General features: G+C 39.9%; 1 protein-coding gene across 1 annotated transcript in view; it reads left to right on the plus strand.

Annotated features, from left to right (window-relative positions):
• The window catches only part of slit1b (slit homolog 1b (Drosophila)), a 71,838-nt gene that overhangs the window by 18,267 nt on the left and 32,548 nt on the right, over nt 1-21,023 (plus strand). The window contains exons 5-12 of the mRNA XM_061049262.1: nt 14,057-14,128; nt 15,123-15,194; nt 15,566-15,637; nt 16,289-16,452; nt 16,554-16,701; nt 17,760-17,831; nt 19,810-19,881; nt 20,526-20,597. Of these exons, the coding sequence (XP_060905245.1) occupies nt 14,057-14,128; nt 15,123-15,194; nt 15,566-15,637; nt 16,289-16,452; nt 16,554-16,701; nt 17,760-17,831; nt 19,810-19,881; nt 20,526-20,597 (744 nt within the window). The remainder of the gene's footprint in view (nt 1-14,056; nt 14,129-15,122; nt 15,195-15,565; nt 15,638-16,288; nt 16,453-16,553; nt 16,702-17,759; nt 17,832-19,809; nt 19,882-20,525; nt 20,598-21,023) is intronic.

The raw sequence follows: 21,023 nt of genomic DNA on the forward strand, positions 1-21,023 counted from the left end.
CAGTGAGCCCATCCGAGCTTTAATTTGATGCGCACACACAGAAACACACACAAACAGAGCTTCTTTTTTTGTTTAATAACCGAGACTTGGACACAGTTGGTTACTAACCGGCTAATTGTGTCACACGCACATGCACATACACACACACACGCACACGCGCACACACACACACACACACACACACACACACACACACACACACACACACACACACACACACACACAGCTCTGAAGTCTTTGTGTGTTTGTAGTGAAGGATAGGGAAGGTGTCTACTACTGCCTGGAGACGCCTGGATACACGTACACAAAAACACTGCAGGACCGAGAGAAAGCAAAGCAATCACAGCAGAGCTATCTAATTAACTTTTTTTTCCATGACTGATTTATGGCATTAATGAAAGGGGTGAGCTTTTTCTTCACCTGTGTTTGTGTATGATGTTTGAAACAGACACTCTCACTTTTCCTCTGAGCACAGAGGGTGAGAGAGTGAAGAGGAAAACAGCCATGAAAAATATCCAATCCAATCCAATCCACTTTATTTATATAGCACAAGTTTAAACAAACACAAGGTTTCCAAAGTGCTGCACAAGAGAGTAAAATAGAGATAACAAATAAATAAAAATATATAAAAATATGCATGTGTACACATAAAACAAATACAGTCACATAAAACACATAAAATCAACACTCTACGTGGGGGTAAAAGCCAAAGAAAAGAAGTAGGTTTTAAGAAGAGTTTTAAAACGAGATAGAGAAGAGGCCTGCCTAATGTGCAGCGGCAGCCCATTCCAAAGCCTTGGAGCAGCAATAGCAAAAGCTCGGTCCCCTCTGAGTTTAAGCCTAGCTTTAGGGACTGTCAGGAGCAGCTGGTCAGCTGACCTGAGAGATCAGCTAGGCATGTAGGGGTGCAGCAATTCAGAAAGGTAAGGAGGGGCAAGTCCATTTAAGGCTTTAAAAGAAAATAAAAGAATTTTAAAATGAATCCTAAAATGGACGGGCAGCCAGCCAAATATAGCTTATTACAGAAGGAAGGTGTGTGTGTGTGTGTGTGTGTGTGTGTGTGTGTGTGTGTGTGTGTGTGTGTGTGTGTGTGTGTGTGTGTGTGTGTGTGTGTGTGTGTGTGTGTGTGTGTGTGTGTGTGTGTGTGTGTGTGTGTGAGAAGGTGGGATAGACACATTCATGAGCAATAAATAGGAAAAGAAAATGTGTTTGTGTGTGTGTGTCAGTTGGACTGTGGCTATGTGTGTCCGTCCTGATTATTTGCTTTTTGCCTTTTTGGCAATTTCACACTATGTCTCCCATCAGGGAAAGCCAAGATGGGACTTGGCGTGTTCGATCAATCGGCACATACACATACACACGCACAAACACACACTTACACACATCCATAAAAATGGCACACACAAACACACACGGTGCAAAGCCATTAGCACTTCCTCCAGCAGGAGTCATTCATTTCCTCCTGCTGTGTTGATGGACTCTCTAAAGCCTGATATCCCTTGGAAACACAAACACACACACACACACACGCACACACTCATCTGCTTCTTGATTTGTGTGAATTTCCCTCCCTTGCTTAATTGCCTTCCTTAAATTAGTCACCTCTTGTATCCATTTCTTTCTCCACATTTTCACTCCTCCTCCCTTGAACGGGTTCTTTTCTTCCTCTTTGGTATTCAGGGTTTTGATGTTCTGATTTTGCAATATTATTCATTAAACAAAACACTATTTTGCTCTTTATCTCAGACAGGTGATAAACAGCATTCCAAGTCAAGATAAGATAAAGATAAACTAAGTGAGAGTGATTTTGTGTTGTTTGCTTGTGCACAACATGGGCTTTTTCTGCTGTTACCTCTAGCTGCTGTGGCCTTTATTCCAGGAGTAAACAGCTGAAGTCAGGTGATGTTGTTTAAAGGACGATTGGTCAGTCGGTGGAGAAAATTGGATAAAACAACTGCAGGAAATACATAATACCGGAATTCCCCTTTAGAAAAATGGAAAATTGAAACACTAGCCTCAATCCAAATAAACTGAAGTCTGAGTGGACTGCTGATGAAATGCAGTCTGACTAGATTTGAGTCCAGAGAAGCAGTCATGTTACTTCTGTTTATTTATAGACCGTTTGGGGCTAATGCATGTGTTACCTGATCCACCTCTGAACCAGTTGGCAAACCTCTGATTAAAACAAATTGATCTGAACCGCCACATTCAACACTTTCATCACACAGTTCATGTCAGCTTTGGAGGAATCTTTTTGACTCCTGCTGCAGTATTGCATTTGCTCCAAAAATGCAATGTTTGTTCATTTAGAACTACAGTGTTATAAAGTTTCACATTTGAAGGCTTTATTTACTCACCTTTTATTATATAGCAGCACAAAATAATGCTCTTTAACTTTACATGTTCTGTGTCATATGAGGAGGCTTTATTCTCCATTTCAATACTTCCTGCAGAAATGATGCTCACAACAACCGCTCAGACCGTCAAATAAAAAAAGAAAGTCAAGTACAAAAAGACAGATTAAGTAACAATGTCATGGTTGATGGTCTTTTTATTTATATAGCTCCAAATCCCCAAAACATTGATCTCATGACAGAGCAGGTCTAGACCCTTCTCTTTGTGATAAATTTACATAGACATTACAATATCTCTCCACTGGCTTCCCAGGTGTTGTGTATACTGTTGTTAACAGTAATGTTTGTTCTTTATTTTTACCTTGTATCATTGCCTGTGTTTCTTTTATCTATTTTGTAAAGCACTTTGTGACATCTGCTCATGAAAGGTGCTATATAAAAAAAGAAACTATTGACCAGGTGCTAGAAAGAATACAAATAAGCCCTTTTATGAAAGCTTAAAACAGATAAAACCATGTGCTAGAAATGAACAAGACCACAAAACAGTCCCTAAAAAACTACCATATGTATAGTGAGATGCCAAAGGTTGACAATGCTTCATAATGAGAAAAATAGTGATAAGTACCTGTCAGACAATTGTGGGATTACTACAAAGAAGTTGTGCATAACTTTTTTTAGATTATATCATAGCTTGAATGTGTGTTTAAGGTTAAATGCAAAGTTGGTAATTTTCTCCAGATACACTTTTTAAGATTTTGGTTAAAATTGTTTTTAGGTCCTGACAGAAATTAAAAATAAATGTGCTCTTAAAAAGGAACAAAGAAAATCTGTCATCTGCAGCAGCTGGAAGCATATAAAAACTTTGACCAATGTCTGCCACGAGGTACCAATCTGATGAACATATCAGGCCTCCTTCTCTCCTTGTTCGTTCTTTACCCCTTGGGTGCACTAGCCCACACTTAAAGCGCATTACCGATGACAGAGTTTATACTGTGAGTTTGTCATTGACCGTTTTGAGTAGTAAAATAGTCACTTTTTTATTATTTTTTTTTTGTGTATTACGATCAAGTTTAGTGTTTACTTGCTGCTGAATAAGACATGGGACGACGTAGTTTCTAGAGAATGCAAACGATGAGCTGAGGTCCGCTTCTGGATTAACGCGTCCCTGCATGTGAGTGAGTGGCGTGGCATTTGAGGGAGCAAAGAGGGGAGGGGGAGGATGTAGACAGAGTACTAAGGGAATGCTACTTTCAAAATCATGCTAGATTGAGAAGACTTCGCTCCACACCCAGTAACAGTCCTTTGTGTGTCCTGGTGATACCCAGAGGCAGCCTGAATGTGTGTGTGTGTGTGTGTGTGTGTGTGTGTGTGTGTGGTGTGTGTGTGGTGTGTGTGTGTGTGTGTGTGTGCACGCTTGAACCATGCCCCCTCCCAGCACCTCCCTTTAGCCCAGGGGAACCCAAGAATTATGGGAGTGTAGCTTGATGTGTCTCTCACCCACTCATTTTATGCTCACCTTGACCTGGAGGTGAACTGTGTGGTTAGCCAGTGGAAACAGAGCTCCAGCAGGAAGGATGGGATGGGATTTACACCTTCAGACACTTCAGCAGAGTAGTGCTAATTCATGTAAACTCTGTGCTTCAGAAGGAGATAACCAGAGACCGGTGTATAAAAAGTACATGCAGGTTGAAAATACAGAAGTGCATTGGCTTCCATTCTCCAAATTCTTTTATAATGACATACAATACAAAGCCAGTTTTTCGATGTCAAGTTGATATTACAGTTAACAGAGTTTTGGTTGCACTTTGATTACCAAACTAGCACAAGGGTTAGCCGTGCTCAGCGTTTTCTTACCCCATGGCGCCAACCTCTGATCCACACATGGTCACTTCTGTCTCTCTTAAAGCAAAATGGCATTGACCTGAATTCCAAACCTTTGGGTTCTAGTAGTCCACAAACATGTGGGTGTTGTAAATTCCCTTACAAAACATGTTTCCATGGTGAGTAAAGTCTTCACAAATCTTAACACAAGCCTTTCTGGTTAAAGGTGCTTTTCTGCCACTAGTAGTGAGCAGATTGGAGTCTTCATCGTATCTCATAAAAATGCACCAGCACGAAAGGGATGTCATACCCCAAATCTAGTATGCAACAAAAGGGAAGGAAAATAGAAGACCGATATCTTGCAAGAATGTGGCACATTTTTTAATTTGTGTTGACAATACATTCAACATGTTTGTCAGGCCAAAAGTCTGTGAGAATACAGTCGAAGTAAATGTCAAAAAAAGATTATGAGAAATGGTGACGACACAAAATGATTGTATAAAAGTGTGTGTAGGATTTCATCTCTGTCTTTACGTGTTTGTTCTGCAGTTAGCGTAACTTTCCGATCAGTCACTCTGAGAGTTTCTCTCATTAGGCAGAAAAGCAGAGCTGTCCTCATTAGTGCACTTGATTGGCATTTGAGCATGGCTAATTAACGGTGTGAGGCTAACAGAGGCGGTGAAGTCAGCTGTTCTGAGGCTAACCAGATTGTGACCCCGCTGTTTAGCCGACTAATTTACCGAGAGGGAGGAAGAGCACACTGGGGCGATACGTCTGTGTGTGTGATTATTTGCTGGTATTTGCATTTGTGCACTATAATTGTCTTTTTCTGCGTGTCTGTTGTCTGCTTGCATTTGGAAACGTGATCATTCCACTGATTTGTATCAATAGAGCAAAGTCGGACGGGGTTTTGGGTGAGACAATTTATCATGGATGTGTGTGCTCAATATGAAAGACATTGAGGCAAAATAACTGTTGGTGTTTTGGACAGGCATTCATAAAATTTCTGTTTGCCAGTGTGTAACGTAGTTTTGCATTCATGCAGTTCCAATCATTTTGATGTTCAATGCTCAGGCACTGGTTTAGTTTCGATGGTTGACCACTAGTACTTCAATGGTAAAGTGATTTTAAAAACTTTTCAAATAAGTATAAAGCATATCATTCTTATAGTTAGGCCAGCCATCATATGAGATTTTTTGACTTGTAGTTGAGCCCTACAAGAAGTTTATGTTCACTCCATTAGATACTGGGCAGGTGTAGAGTGGATTAATCAGAGCCTGTTTATCCTTTGCAAAAAGGTTTTTTTACAGACTCCTTCAGTGAGTTCATTAAAACTCCTTCAGTGAGTGACCAGTCATGCCTCAGTGTTCTACTGAACGCCTGAGAAGGTCCTTTGTTCCACCAGCAGTCAGATATTTTAATGAACATTTTTAGTTATGGCTCTGAGGCACGGCTCTACATTATGTCTCAAATGGTTTCAATTGTCGTGTATTGTGATTGTATTGTCGATATTGTTTGTTTTGTGTATCAATAAACCAAGTGGCCAACGAGTTTCCCCACTGGAGATTAATAACGTTTTCTAATCAAATCTAAAATCTGCCGGGTGCAGCCGTGATTTTTTTTGTAAGAGCTCATGATAAATGTGCCACCAACAAATAAAGAGCTGAAAGATGCTGAAAAGCTCTGCAAAGCTGTAGAGATGGAAATCCATAAGATCTCTTAACAACACTACTAGCCATTGGACTGTGTATCCAGAACATATTTTACAAGATCATATTATTATTGCTGCCTTGAAATGAATGAAACATGTATTTCGTGGTTAATACAGTATGCTTTTAAATTGGATTGGATAGAATAGAATAGAATTACTTTATTGATCCCAAACTGGGAAATTGTGGTCTTACAGCAGCAGGTTATCAAAGCAAATAAAAAAATATAAGAATAGATACATAAATAAGCACTTAGAATATAAAAAATAAGAATAGGAAGAGATTTAGACATCAAGGATTTAACTTAACATTCCTGCTGGTTTAAAAAAAGAAAAGAAAAATGAAATACAATCACCATCTCAATTATGAAGAAACATCTTATATGACACAAAAACATCTACATTTGCCATCAACTTATGCCAAATCCAAATTCCTCTTTCTCTGCCTCCACTATTCAGTAAACACAAGATTTAACTCTGAAGTTAATCTTAGCTTTAAGAAAAGTTGGATTTACAAATATGTTGCATTTGGACAAGTCAACACAAAAGTTAGTCTTTTCTGAGGAACAGTATTTTTAAAGTACTTCTAGGCTCAAACTTGACATACTAAACACACTCAACAGGAATTCAGATGGAAATTGTCCAGAAGATAGGTCAGCATGTGTTCAGTCCATTTGCAGATGGATACATTCCAATATTTATATTAACAACAGTGCTCAAATGAGTCATCACAGAACTGTGTCTTTTCCCAGAATTTGAGTTTTTGGTCATAGCCGGACCCTGGGATGCTCCCTGCTGTTTGTGGTAACAGCTTCAGTCTGCAAAACAGGATCTGTGAAAAAGAGCGGACCGTCACTCTCTCTACAAAAGCCTCCTCTGATGTTATTCTGTAGAACAGAGTTTGTATGTGTCTGCATACCGAGCGTGTTAGTGGGAGGTTCTGTCAGGAGCAGGGATTTTTCCTGTCATGTCTATCCAAAGTAAAGAGGACTCAGTGAGAGCATGATGGGTAAAAAAAAACATACATGACTGTTCAAGTAGAGACATGTATTAGTGAGATACAGTCAATCACATTCAACTCTAACTCTGGTTATTTCTCAGATGGAGAGTGGGTCACCATTCAATTGTAAATGTGGCAGTTCTCAACACTAGAATACTCCTGAAGGCAGAGTCACTGTGTATGAATGTTTGTGAATAATAAGCGTATCAGTGGTCTTGCATGGAACATAATTAGTGCATGAATGTGTGGGCTAAAAGGTGAAAGTGACATGTTCTTTAAACACACTTTGAGAGTTCAGTCCATTTATCCATCCTGTTGTTCTCTTCCCAATCCTTTGAGGATTGTTCAATTAAGCGCTCGGCTTCACTGTGATTGGATAAAAGAAGATAAATAAAAAAGTTTGGAAGTTAAGAGGCAAGGTATGGAAGGTAAGATGTAGCAAAGAACAATGGGTTTGTGATAAATGATTGGCTTAAACAAATGATAGAGCAACAGGAAATAGAAATGGCCGATTGGTTTAGGACCCACAGGATCTTGAACACCGGTCTCCTGGGTTAAAATCTTGTGTTTGTCGACTCAACCATTCACATAAGTTTAACTCGCATACATTTACCAAGTGCCGTTGTTATTCTCAATAGCAACATAAAAGTTTGTCAAGTTCTTTTTAAGTTTGTGTGAGCGTGTGTGTGTGTGTGTTTGTTGTTGCCTCTTTTTGGTGTAACAACGCTTGGCTTGTGTTGAGTTACAAGGGCCGGCCTCTGCAAGTTGTGTGTGAGGCTAATATTTCTAGCATGTGTGCAGTTTGTTTGCGTGTCGGTGCCGAGTGTGTGAGAATGTTTTTGTGTTTTTTTTCATGCAGTGTTCTGTGTGTGAACTCCCAGCCTGAAGCTCTGCGGTCAACTCAAACAAAAGGGAAATGAGAGAAAATGAACGACTGTAAAAAGTAAAAGAAGAGGATTTTCTCTCACCCCATTCTTCTCTTTTCCCTTTTTTTTAATGTCAAACTGTATGTGTTTTTTTTTTTTTTTACTTAGTTTTAAATTGACTTTAATGATAGATCAAAGAGAAAGGTTGAAAAGCACAGCGGACATGTTTGAAATGGTTTTGAGATGAGTCTAATGAATTCCTCTCTAGTTCACACACATTTTGTATTCCTGATTAATGTGTCATTATTTCCACGCAAGTGTGTGCATGCATGTGTGTGTTTGTGTGTACTTGTATTGGTTGTGATTTTGTGTGTGTGTGTGTGTGTGTGTGTGTGTGTGTGTGTGTGTGTGTGTGTGTGTGTGTGTGTGTGTGTGTGTGTTTCAGGTCTTTTCAGGGTCATCCTCTCTTCCAGTGGTTTCCTGGTTGACCACTGTTGTCTGCTTTCTGCTGCTGCACCAGTCCAATTATTGACTTGGTTTTGTTCTTCACATCTGGTTTCAACTTTAGTTTCTCTTTTCACTCTGTTGGGTCTTTGACTTTTATTTCACAACGTCTCTCCTTTCCCTTTCATTCTTCTCATCGTCTTTCCTCCTCTGACTGATTCGTTGTGAAGGTGATAACTTATTTAAGTCATTTGTCTTGTGTGTGTTTGTGTGTGTCAGATTGAGGAGGGGGCCAGACTATTACAATGAAATATTAACCATGTTGTTGCTCAGAATCTGTCTGCTGACCTGCCTTGATGGGGGTCAGACATGAAACTCTGAGTTTTGATTTTTAAGGGTGATTCAGTGAGGTGTGTGCAGGAGAAAGTGGTCACTCAGACACACAATATGTTCCATAGTGTTGCTGGTTAATTATACACAACCTTTAAAAATGTGACAATAGCATCACAGAAGCTTCACTGGCTTCATGTTTTATTTATTTTTCCTAGTTTTTCATTAGAAACAGATTGGTTGACGGCTGGTCAGGAAGATGTGAGGGTTGAAAACAAAGTTATATTGCACTAAAAGCAAACAGCTTTGTGGCATCAGTGTTCTGTGTCCTCATTGTGCGCTGAGTGATGCTCAAAACTTAAATCTATAAACCATCAGACTCGATGAGTACGAGCATGTTAATGGAGTATGGCCATAAGCTAAACTATAACCACACGCGCAATAGAACATAGGACTAGCTACTTTTTCATATTTTTTATGATCATACGTTTTGAAAATCCCTGGAGGTTCTATCTTCTCTCTGTTTTATTCCAGACAGGTAGAGCAACAAATAGTTTCTTATCTGTATAAGCAGTAAAGAGCTTGTAGATGTTATGATCTTAAAGGTTTTTAAGTGGACCCAAAAGCAAGACCGGAAAACAGGATGGTGGGTGAAGGGGTATTTATTGAAGTGAGGCTGGCGAAGGCTGGTGAGGCTTGAATGAGAGGCTGGGTGGTGAGGCACTGGGGGAAAAAGAAGACAAGGGAATAATTAGTGACAGGTATCCAAAGCACAAAAAAGTCTACTGATAAACACTGCATTCACCTGCTACATTGTTTCTTCATTTTTTTAGTTTTTGGTCTTTTATTGCCTTTATTTAGAGATAGGACTGTGAACTAGAATTTTCCTAATCAGGAACATTTATTTTCTTTTTTTCTGACACTACATGAAAGCATGGTTAGTTACCTATTTTTGAAAGATTGCAGATGTATTGAAACCATTCATTACTCTTGTTTTAATACCTTTTAATAAATATAAATATTTTGTTTCAGAAGTTGTGCTTACAGTAAATCAGGATTTTTTTTAGATACAATCTATTCAACCTTTAAAGTATGAGAAAGGCACTGGAAGGTGTAAAAAGACCCAAATGAAACTTTGTGGTATGACTGGTTATTCCTCTCTGTCGCTTTTGGACTTCTTTCTGATGAACAGATAATATCAATTTCTAAAACAGTTAATAAAAAATAAAAAAAATGAAATGGTAAGCACCGGAAAGTTCACCGACTGGATCATTGGTTAAAAGTAGAAGTCACATTCCCTTGACTGAATCTATCCCGTGTTTGACCTCTTACTGGGAGTGATGGATACACAGAGAGGTGATCAGTAGACGAGGGGCAGGGACCAAGTGGGAAAGTTTACCTTTCTCACCCTCCATTGTGAGCAGGGAGCGAGGGATAGAGGGAAGAGGAGGATATTGCATCGACAGGAGAGACGGTGGAACAATGAGAGGATGAAGAGGAGGGAGGAAGGGCACAACTGACAACAGAACAGATCAGTAAATGAAAGGAGGAGATAGAGAGAGAGAGCAAAGGTTATGAGACTACCTACTGTCCACACACACATTCTCTCCTTCTCTCTCTCTCTCTCTCTCACTCACACACACACACACACACACACACACACACCGTACACACACGTCCAGCTGTGACCAGTCTGTGTTTCCCTCCAGTAAACATCATATCCAGCCTGCTGGTGTCCCAGCAACAGATATCTTGACAACCTGATGGGAAAGCATCTTTAATATACTGTGTGTGTGTGTGTGTGTGTGTGTGTGTGTGTGTGTGTGTGTGTGTGTGTGTGTGTGTGTGTGTGTGTGTGTGTGTGTGTGTGTGTGTGTGTGTGTGTGTGTGTGTGTGTGTGTGTGTGTGTGTGTGTGTGTGTGTGTGTGTATGTATGCGTGTGTGTTCGTGTGTGTGCGGTTGTGTGTGTAGACTGGAAAGTATTTGAATGTATAAATAAAAATAAAAGTTATAACGTGTATAACTACATTTGTTGTAGCCTTTTTTGGTCTAACAAGGGGTTGATGTGAATCAATCTGTTTTTGTCTGTCTGTCTATGATTAGATTAAGACTAAAAAACTTGGTGAATAAGATTAACATTGGCTCTTCAAAACAAACAATAAGCACATTCTGAGTTTGTTCTTCGATTTCAGTTCAGTGTCACACCACCAACTCGGTAACAAACAAGAAATGCTAGCTGCCATCAGCTGAGTGTGGCTGTTTGTCTGTCTCTATATGTCAGCTCTGTGATTGACTGGCAAACAGTCCAGGCTGTACCGTGCCTCTCGCCCAATGGCAGCTGGGATCAGCTCCAGTCCCCCCCACTACCCCGAACTGGAAAAAGCTGTATAGATAATGGATGGATTGATGTCCCGATGTTCACAAAAGTTTCCAGCATACAAATGTTCTTTCTGAGACTTCAAAACATGCATAAGATGTTTCATACATCACACATCTTTTTTGGCCTGTTTTTATGCTTTGTTATTGTTCTGTTAAATCGCTGAAACTTTCACTCCGTGTTTCCTGAAAAGAGCCGGGCCAATACTTCAAAACCACACACTGCTGTGTTGGCAGTGGTCTGTTTGCCGAGCTCTGTTCTATTTATCCTCCTCCGTCTTGCAAATACATGAATAATTATGAGACGCAGAACCTAAAATCCTTTAATAACATTGTTTTTCTGCTGCTCATATTCATGAGTGGATATCAAGCTTACTGGACATGAACAGAGAGGGACACACATGTAAAGGTAATCGGTTAATTTGGTTCACTGGCGCTGAACTCGTTCTGAAACGAAGCAGAAAAAACTGGATGTGCAACTGGACTTCTCTCCTCTCATCTGTCTCCTTCTATTAGGCCTGAAGTCCCTTCTCTGTCTCTTTTTCTGCTCCAACTCATCTCATATCTTGTTGATTGCTCATTTCTTTTTTGTTTCTCTAACTCCTCTTGCTGTTGATCTATTTCACCTATTTCCCTCCTAATTTTATTTTTTCTGTGTTCTATGAACGTGTCTGCCTTTCCCTCCTGTTCTCACATTCTATATCCCTCATCACCTCCTCCTGTGCTTGTTTCATGTCATAGTCACCACAGAGCTTTATGCTTCAACATCTCCTTGATACCTCTGGTTTCATCACAGACCTCAGACAGTGTCAGGCTAAGTTCAAGTTAGTTTGCTGTCTCTTTTTTTTTTTTTTTCCTGCTGATGTATTTTATTTCAAGCTGTCTTGCTTCTTCTTACCACTGACCTCACCGTAAGACTTCCTCTGGTTTGGCCACACAGAAGAGATCACTGGTTTACCACTGAAATGTTGACAGCAGCAGAGCTGTGACAGACAAAGTGTACCGACTGATCGGAGAAGGATTGTTTACACTGACTACAGCCGTCGTTTGACACCTTTGAAGAGTTTAAGGCTCACTGTATGTAGAAAATGAAAATATTGGGTCGATCAAAAATTGACAGACACTTTTCTTTTCTCAATTTCCTCAAAATGAGAAATGTTTTACAACTCAATGATGGTGTTTTATTACCAACACTAGTCCTTGTATGGCCCTAAACGTCAACATGTTGTAGTACAAAGATCACAATCTTAATCCTTACCTCTCACACCTGTACATGGCAGGGTCATCAGTATGAGCAGGACTCTTATAATACATATAAGAAGGGGACGCAGCCAACTTGATGGAATCCATTAGGATAGACAAGTGGTAACCTTGGATGATGAAAAGTGAAGCCAATGTGCAAGTGCTAAAAACTGCAGTTTCTTGAATATTAGCGTGAGGCTGGCTAGTTTAAAGTAAAAATACACATATACATAGCAAGGCTTGTTGATTGGCTTTGTCTGCAGAGATCATTGCAGATAGTGACATGAAGATCAGTTATTATGGTTACATTAGTGTTGGCTTCACACCACTACATGTGACCTCTCTTTGCGTCTTTAGTCTAATATAACAGATCAAATCAGCCATTACAATAGAACCTCATTCTGTAGGAAACACGATGATAAACAAGCTTATTCACCATCTAAGGAATTAACCACATATGTTGACTATTTGATAACTTTCTGTTTTCCAACCCCAGTCCATATCTCTTATTGGGCTTACTTTTTTACAGTCCAAGAATTGTAGCATCCTCTTCTATACGTCTCCTGAGTGAAAATAAGTGAATTGTGGCAAGCCCCCCGTGATTTGCTCATTATTTGGACTCAGTTCATTCAGCTCACTGGGCCACTGACTTTTGACCATTAACACAACTTCCGCGTTTCAGACTGTTGAGATGCTGTGAAAGTAACATAGCAGAATGTTTGACTATTTTTGCCTTTATAAGATAGGACAGCTGAGGAGGGACAGGAAGTGTTGGGAGAAGAGAGTAGGGGATGACATGCAGTAAAAGGCCGGTGTCGGATTCAAACCTACAGCTGCTGCGATGAGGACTATAGTCTCCGTACATGGGGTGGGCGTCATGACCACTAGGATATTGGCTATTACTCATCATTAAGTTAAATAGATAGTTCCTAATGTTAGAATTACTGCATTCACAATGCTAATTCAGGTAGTACGTTATTTGCATAACAACAACAACTGATAAAAAAGTTACAAAAGTATTGCATCATACATGTACAATGTTCCCCTCTGAAGGTGTAACCTCCCAAGTGTGTTTACTTTAGCAGTGGCAACAGACAAATCCTACTTTACAACCCTTTCTTTTTTCTGCAGAAAACACAGAAGGTTCAGGCTCAGTCCAATATTCTGCTGTGTGAATATTATCGTTATGAGGCTGGTTTTGAAACAGCAGCCTCTATTTTATCAGCAGTGGAGGTCTGAGACAGTAAGTGGGTGTTTCCTCCTCTGTCAGCCTCTCTGGTTTGACCCTGACTTTAATGGAGTGTGTCTGAGGTCCTCCAGGGCAGCCAGTGATGATGTACATCCTCCTCTGTGGCCAATCTGAGACAAACACACACAGACAGACAGAAACACAGACATAACTTATCCTCTTAGATTCTCCTCTGTCAGTTTGCTTCTTGTTGTCTCTTTATTCAAAAACCCCTCTCCTGTTGTTTTATTTCTGCAGGAATCCGTCTCTTTACTCTTCCTTCAGTTTTGTCTGTTATTGCTCACGTTACCCTCTCTTATCTTAGAAATCTGGTTGCCCCAGATCCCTGCAGGCTTGAGGAAGGAATTGCATTTAGATAAAGGGGAAATGGTATTTACATTGGTATGAACAGGATTATTAATGGTGCCTATCAGCCTGGGTAAAGGCTGCAGGATGACCCAGTGTTCCCTAGCACAAGTCGAACAATACAGTACTATAGATATTTGGATGATGGCCAGAACAATCTAACATTAAAGAATAATCTTAACCTGGAAATGAGACACTCATGAGGATCACATCAGTTTTTTCTTCTTCACATGGTTAGAACTTGGTTACAACTTCTGCTGTCTACACTGAATGTATTTTTCTCTACATCATCAGGTCCTTCTCTGTTTTCTTGTTTTCCAGGGATTTGAGTGAAAATTTCATCCAAGCGGTCCCAAGGAGAGCCTTTAGAGGAGCCGTGGATCTCAAAAACCTGTGTGTGAAGTATACATGCACACAACACACACACATACACACACACACACACACACACACACACACACACACACACACACACACACACACACACACACACACACACACACACACACACACACACACACGCTCCCCTTCAGAAGTTGTTTTATTGTTATTTTAAGTATCATCATCTAAACTTCTTTGATTACTTTGATTATACGGAAAACCTCCAGAACACCTAAATGTGTGCACCACAAAGGGAGTTGTCGTTGTCTCTTAATCGGAAGGCCGAGGGTTTGATCCCCAGCTCCTGCAGCCACATGTCCGATGTGTCCTTGGGCAAGACTGCTGCTTCGTCGGCGGTGTATGAATGAGTATGAATGGGATTAGTTACTTCTGATGGTCTCACTACATAGCAGCCTCTGCCATCAGTGTGTGAATAGGTAGGTGTGACATGCGGTGTAAAGGCGCTTTGAACTGTCAGAAGACTAGTAACAAGCTATACATGCTCAAGTCCAGTTATCAGCTACCATTAAGAAAATACTTCTCATTTACAGGACAGGATCAGCAAAGAGATTTATTTTAATCCAGCTCTGTCCACAGGAGTGCTAAATCGACACAACATCTCCATTGGCTCCCTGTCCTTTACTGGATCCAAACTTAAATCTTTCTCCTAACTCACAAAGCCCTCAACTAACATGCCCCCTCCTCTACTGACCTCCTGTAGCCTCTGTTCCTCCAGTCTCTCTTGTCTCCACCATTTAGAACCAAGCACCGGACCTGGAGGGACAGAGCCTTTTCTATAGCTGCCCCCTCCCTCTGGAACTGACTCTCATCCACATTCAAATCATTACTCACCTTCTTAAAAAAGAACAATGAAATGAAAGTTTTATACAGGAGCTTTAACTGAAGCTGCGTGAAAAGAATTTGTATAAAATTATGAATCTAGCTGATTTGAATGTCTGAAAACATTGATTATAAATCATTGGTGTTGTTTTGTTTTCATCAACAGGCAGCTGGATAAAAACCACATCAGCTGTATAGAGGAGGGGGCCTTTAGAGCTCTGCGCTCTCTGGAAGTACTGTGAGTATTCTGAAAAATCCATTTCATCCAGACATATTTCAGATAGGTTGTTTGTATTCTCTTGGTCTATGAATATATTGCAGTCATCTATCTCTTGCTTTAAGACTTTGAATCTTGTTTTTTAGTGTAACAACAGAATTCTAGTTTCATGGTTTTGTTCTAATTCCTGTATCTCTCTCTCTCTTTTCACTCCCTCCTTTCTTTCTTTCTTTCCTTCTTTCTTTACCTTTTTCTCTTCACTCTTCACCCTTTGTTATTATAACTTCTCTGTGCCTCCTTCTACTCTTCTAAATCCCTCTTATTGTACACATTTAATCCCTCTCTCTCTCCTTTCCACTTTTCTTTATTTTTTTCCCTCTTTGCTCTTCTAGCACACTAAACAATAACAACATCAGCAGTATTCCAGTCTCCAGTTTCAACCACATGCCAAAGCTGCGCACCTTGTGAGTCCTGCACTTCAATATACTACATTAGTATAATGTAGTATATTGAATTTAAGAAACACCCAGATTTTACCCTGAAACAGAACCTCAAACAGATCAAAACAATGGCACAGCCAGATACTTAAATCCTATTTTTAATCACTTTTGTCTTCCTCCACTTTTTATTTTGTCACTCCCTTTATTCTTTTATTTTACATTTCATCTTATTTTTGGTAAAATTCTCTTTTCCTGCTCAACTTCCTTCGTTCCCTTTCACTCACTTTGTTGATTCCTTCCAACTGTTCATTTTCCCCCTCATATTCTCCTTACCTTTTTTTGTCCCCTTTACCACCCTCCTTCATAACCTTCCCTTGCTCTTTCACTTTCTTCTCTTCTTTCATTCAACTCTCCCCTCCTTCAACTCTGTTTTCACTTTATTCTCCTTCCCTCCTTCACTTTTCCCACCTCCGACCTCTGTCCGTCACATTTCTCTTTTTATTACACTCCTCCCTTTTTTGCTCCTCTTTCTTCACTTTGCCTTCTTCCTTTGTCATTTGTTTCTTTGCTTTCTTACTTCCTCTCCTCTTTTCTTTTGTTCTTCTTCACCATCCTCTTCCATTCTTCCCTCTACACCTCTGTTTTCTACTTGTTATCTTTCTCCTCCCCCTCCAGTCGCCTCCACTCTAACTCTCTGCGCTGTGACTGTCACCTGGCCTGGCTGTCTCCATGGTTACGCCAGCGGGCAGCGTTAGGCCTCTACACTCAGTGTAGCTCTCCCCCCACGCTGAGGGGCCTCAACCTTGCCGAGCTGAGAAAGAGCGACTTTGCCTGCTCAGGTAGTGGACAGCACAGTGACACAACAAGCTCAGGTACACATGTGGATGATGGAGTGATTTTCGAACATTTTCTGTTGTGTTTTTTTATTTTGTTTTTAAAGGTCATGGTGACAGCGCCTTTGTTCAGCCGTGCAGCCTGGCGTCTGGCTCCTGTCCTCCTATGTGTTCCTGCAGCAACAACATAGTAGACTGTCGAGGGAGGGGCCTAACTGCCATCCCCGCCCACCTACCTGAAGCCATGACCGAGATGTAAGTATCTTAGAAGTAAGAAGTTGTACATGTCGAGTTCAAAACTCAACTAGGGCTGCAAGAAATATTTATTTAACATCAACATCGAGTTTCGTCATGTGCACCTCTCTTAATCTCTGCAGTATCAAGACATGCACACTCACTCGTAAAAACAATGCTTCATCTTATTTTGCTGCTTGAGACATAATTCCCTTATATTAAATGTACACACACTGGTTCACTTCAGAGTGTAGCTCATGTTTGGTACAGAGACAGGATATCTTATTATCAGGTAAGTATAACAAATGTGATAACTAAGTGATACATGCTGTAACATGCACAAATATCTTGATGCTTGATCCACCAATAATTTTGAGCTCGTCCCCTCGGGCAGCATCCAGATAAAAGCTCAAATGAGCTCTCTGTCTGCAGCCGAGATGTAAACCATTGTGAGCCTTCCTGATGCGATGTATGCACAGACTGTATGTGCTAACTGTAACTGCACGGCTCCGTCCTGTGGCTTTATTAACATCACGTTACAAATACAAAAGTGTCTTTAAATATTTGACATCAGCTGAGGATGTACAGTATACTTCCCACAGAGAACATCAAGGACTTATAACTGAAAAGACTGCACTTTTCAGCTGATTTAAAGCTGACAGTTCACTGCTCACTTCTTATTGATTCCTGACACCGGTATGATAGCTTTCTGCCCACTGTGCGTCACGTGCATACCCTCTGTTTTTCATGTTTTTCTAAGTCAGTAAGTACCAACCACATTTTTCTAAATTAACGTTTTCTTGCGTATGTTTTTTTCCCTGTGAGATTTAAGATACTTGAGTTTCGGTTTGAATGAGAATGAACTTGCATAAATGGCCAGAACTTTAATCAATGTTGTGTGTGGAGACATTTTTGAGTAGTTTAAGTGGAACTTTCAGACGGTCCTGTTGAGGAAGTAACATCCAGCTGACAGCTGTGCTGATGTGCTCTTAGCTTCTGGAGGCAAATTATTAATGTCTGTCTCTTTCTGTGTCGCTGTCTCCTTGTCTCTGTCTCTGTCTCTCTCTCTCTCTCTTCAGACGATTGGAGCAGAATGGCATCAAGTCAGTTCCCCCTGGCGCCTTCACCTCTTACAAGAAGCTCCGCCGAATGTGAGTGCTCTAAACACAAACCAACTTAGTGGAATACTTTTCCAAAGCCTAGCGGTCATTTATAACACTATAATCAAAAAAATGGTTGCATATTTTTCACATTGGTTGCTTTTTAGTATTTGACATTAGTGACAGAAACATCCCATCCTGCTTGGGAATTCCTCGGGGGAAAAAATGAACACAAAAGTATAAGTATGTGTTGGCTACCCTACACAGCGGGCTTCTATTAGGAAATAGGCAAAACATGGAAGAATTGATAGGAAAACAATATTTTGTCTTCGCAGAAGGTAGTTTAAAAGTCTAAAATAAATAAATATAATAATCACCTGAAGAAGACTTCTGGTCAAAACATTGTGATTTTGATGGAATAAATACTTTTTTGTGTGCGGGCTATCTTCTTCCTCAGTCTGCTGTTTTTACACTGCCCTGCACCTACATGATATGCGTATAACTACCCCCTTTTTAAAAGTCTGCTACAGTAACATCACGTACAGTATCCAGGGAAAATGATTTAGCACCAACGTTTGAATTTCATCTCAACCAATAGGATTACAGTACTTCTGCCTCCAGAGGGGGCATACTCTGATCTGCCAACGTGATCTTTGTCTTCTCCCTCTGCCTCCACTGCTCACTGAGCTGTGGTTTTCCTGCTCAACATAAAAAAAAAACAGACCCAGAGGATTTACAGCATGGGGGAGCGCCTGATTTATGTCAGACGGCAGCCAAATACAGTCCCCCATCAGAGGCCTTCCGGGGGTCGTGCATGATGAATCAAGCGCGTATCACTGTGATCTGGGGAATATGTTTGGAAAAAAGCACATTTGACCACAATAATAGCTTCATGTACTATTTCAGTTTAATTTCCTCTTTTTCTTTGTGGCTTTTGTTTTGTCCACTCTCACTGCATCTTTCTTTCCCTTCCCTTTTGCCCGTTTCCTTCCTCAGACATTCTCTCTTTCTATCTTTGTCTCTCTGTGGGTTTTCCTTTTCCTTTCCATCTTGCCCCCGGTTCCTTCATCACTGTGAGACAGTCTGAGATGAGAAGTTGATTACATTTGCAGCCTGGTTCTTGTGGTTTCCTCTTAAAATTTATAGTGACAGTTGTGCGATGGACATGTGGCAGCAGAACAAGGATTTTGGAATCTGACATGTCGTGGTTTGGCCCAGCCCGCCAAATAAGAGATGTATAAACGTAGAGTTGACCAGCAGGAATATCTCTGGCTGTCTGTGAGTCTGTCTGTCACATAAGACGTTTGTAGAGCTCATTTAAATGTCATGTTACTCAGTGAGGTTTCTTCTCTTTCTAAATGTCTTTTATTAAATTCAACTTGATTTAGGGGTTAGAAAATGAACAATAAAACCATTCATGTACGTTGAACCCTGAATATGTTACATAAAAAGGAAACCAAACGGCTTTCATTCTTGGTGGCTTTTTTATAGAACACTTACAACGTTCAAATAAAGTCAATAAACTGAGCTGAGATTGGAAATAAGAAAAGGATTATAAATACAAAGATAAAACCAGTCATAAACCAGACGTTCAAAAAGTCATATTAACATCATTGTAAAAGTGACAGAAAAAGAGAAAGCTGTTGTAGTTGTCCTGATTTCTGCACGCAGGCACCTTCATGCCGTATGAGCAGAGACAACAAAAGTCTCTACGGCCGTTTTGTTTTCATGAAGATGTTACAACAAAACAAACCCAAAATATATAAGAATAGAGCCAGGTGTAAAAAAACAGAATCCCTTCTTGTGTTGAAATTGCATTAATGGACAATTTTAAGAAAGACTGCTGCAACAGTAAAGTATGTGCAAACCTTTGAACCCTGTCATTGAAACAGAACAGTCCTCACAAAAAAAGATGAAGCAGTCAGTAATTTAATATTTAGAGGAGAATATGTCTGGCTGCTGTGAATAAAGTCTGTATATGTGTGGTTACTGGTTTTGTGTTTTGTGTGTGTTTATGTTTGATATCCAGAGACCTGAGCAACAACCAGATATCTGAGATCGCTCCTGATGCTTTTCAAGGACTCCGAGCTCTGAACTCCCTGTGAGTAACAACACAGTGTGCGTGCGTGCGTGCGTGCGTGCGTGTGTGTGCGCGTAAAAACAAGACTTTAAATGATCACAGTGGAGGTGATAAAAGAAGTAGAAGTAGCTTCATGAAAGGTGAAGCTAATGCAGAAATGTATTAATAGTCATTATTGAATGGCCAGCAGGGGGTGGACTCCATTGATTGCCAAAGGAGCACATATTGAGGTCTACTCTATATGTACTGCTTAGCACATGATTTATTCCTTCAGTTAAAATGCATAATCATAATCTCTTGTTCCAAGTCTTCCACTTTGTCAATTTTAGTCCCATTATGTGAAAAATAAGCAATAACGTTTTGTATGCTGTGCTCATGTTGAACTAAGAGTCCAATTTTATTTCGGTCAGTCAATTTTAGCTTAAAGCATTGCCAACCAAGCTAAAGTTGCTGAAGTTAGCTCGTCATCTATTAGTTGCTACTAAAGCTGCTCCTCTTTTCCTCAAAACACAAGATGGCAATGCCGACCTCCAGATTTTAGAACTGGATCTTAAGCCGATAGATTTTGTCACGCTGGATTTGTCTGCTTCTTTTATTGTTATGTTTGTAATAAGAGTGTTACATGTAGATAAACAAATAGTAACCATTCCAATGTTTGTTTGCAGGGTTCTGTATGGGAATAAGATCACTGAGCTGCCCAGTGGAGTGTTTGATGGTTTGGCCTCTCTGGAGTTACTGTAAGTCCAAAACACAACATGCAGATATTTATCAGAATTTATTTTTTAATCACCTTTTCTTTTTTTTTTCACACATATAATTAACAGGTGTGAGAAAGCTGTAAAAGATTCATAAAAAGTATCAATTTTTCATCATTTCAATGTTTTTCTGTTTATTTCTCACATCATATTTTTTCTATTCTCTCTTTTGTTTTCCTAAACAATCAGTACTCACATTTTCTTTCTTTAAGTTTTCTTTTTCTTTTTCCTTCCATTTCTTATTCTTACTTCTCACTTTTTTTTATTTTTATATTTTTCATTAATTTGTCTTTTCTGATCTATTATTTTTCCTTCCTTCCTTTTGTCATATTTCCATTGATATCCTTTTCTTTTCTTACTTTCACACTCTCTTCCTTCTTTCCTTATTCACGTCTTATACTTTCTTGC

The sequence above is a fragment of the Labrus mixtus genome, chromosome 2 (genome assembly GCF_963584025.1).
Source record: "Labrus mixtus chromosome 2, fLabMix1.1, whole genome shotgun sequence".
Lineage (NCBI taxonomy): Eukaryota > Metazoa > Chordata > Actinopteri > Labriformes > Labridae > Labrus > Labrus mixtus.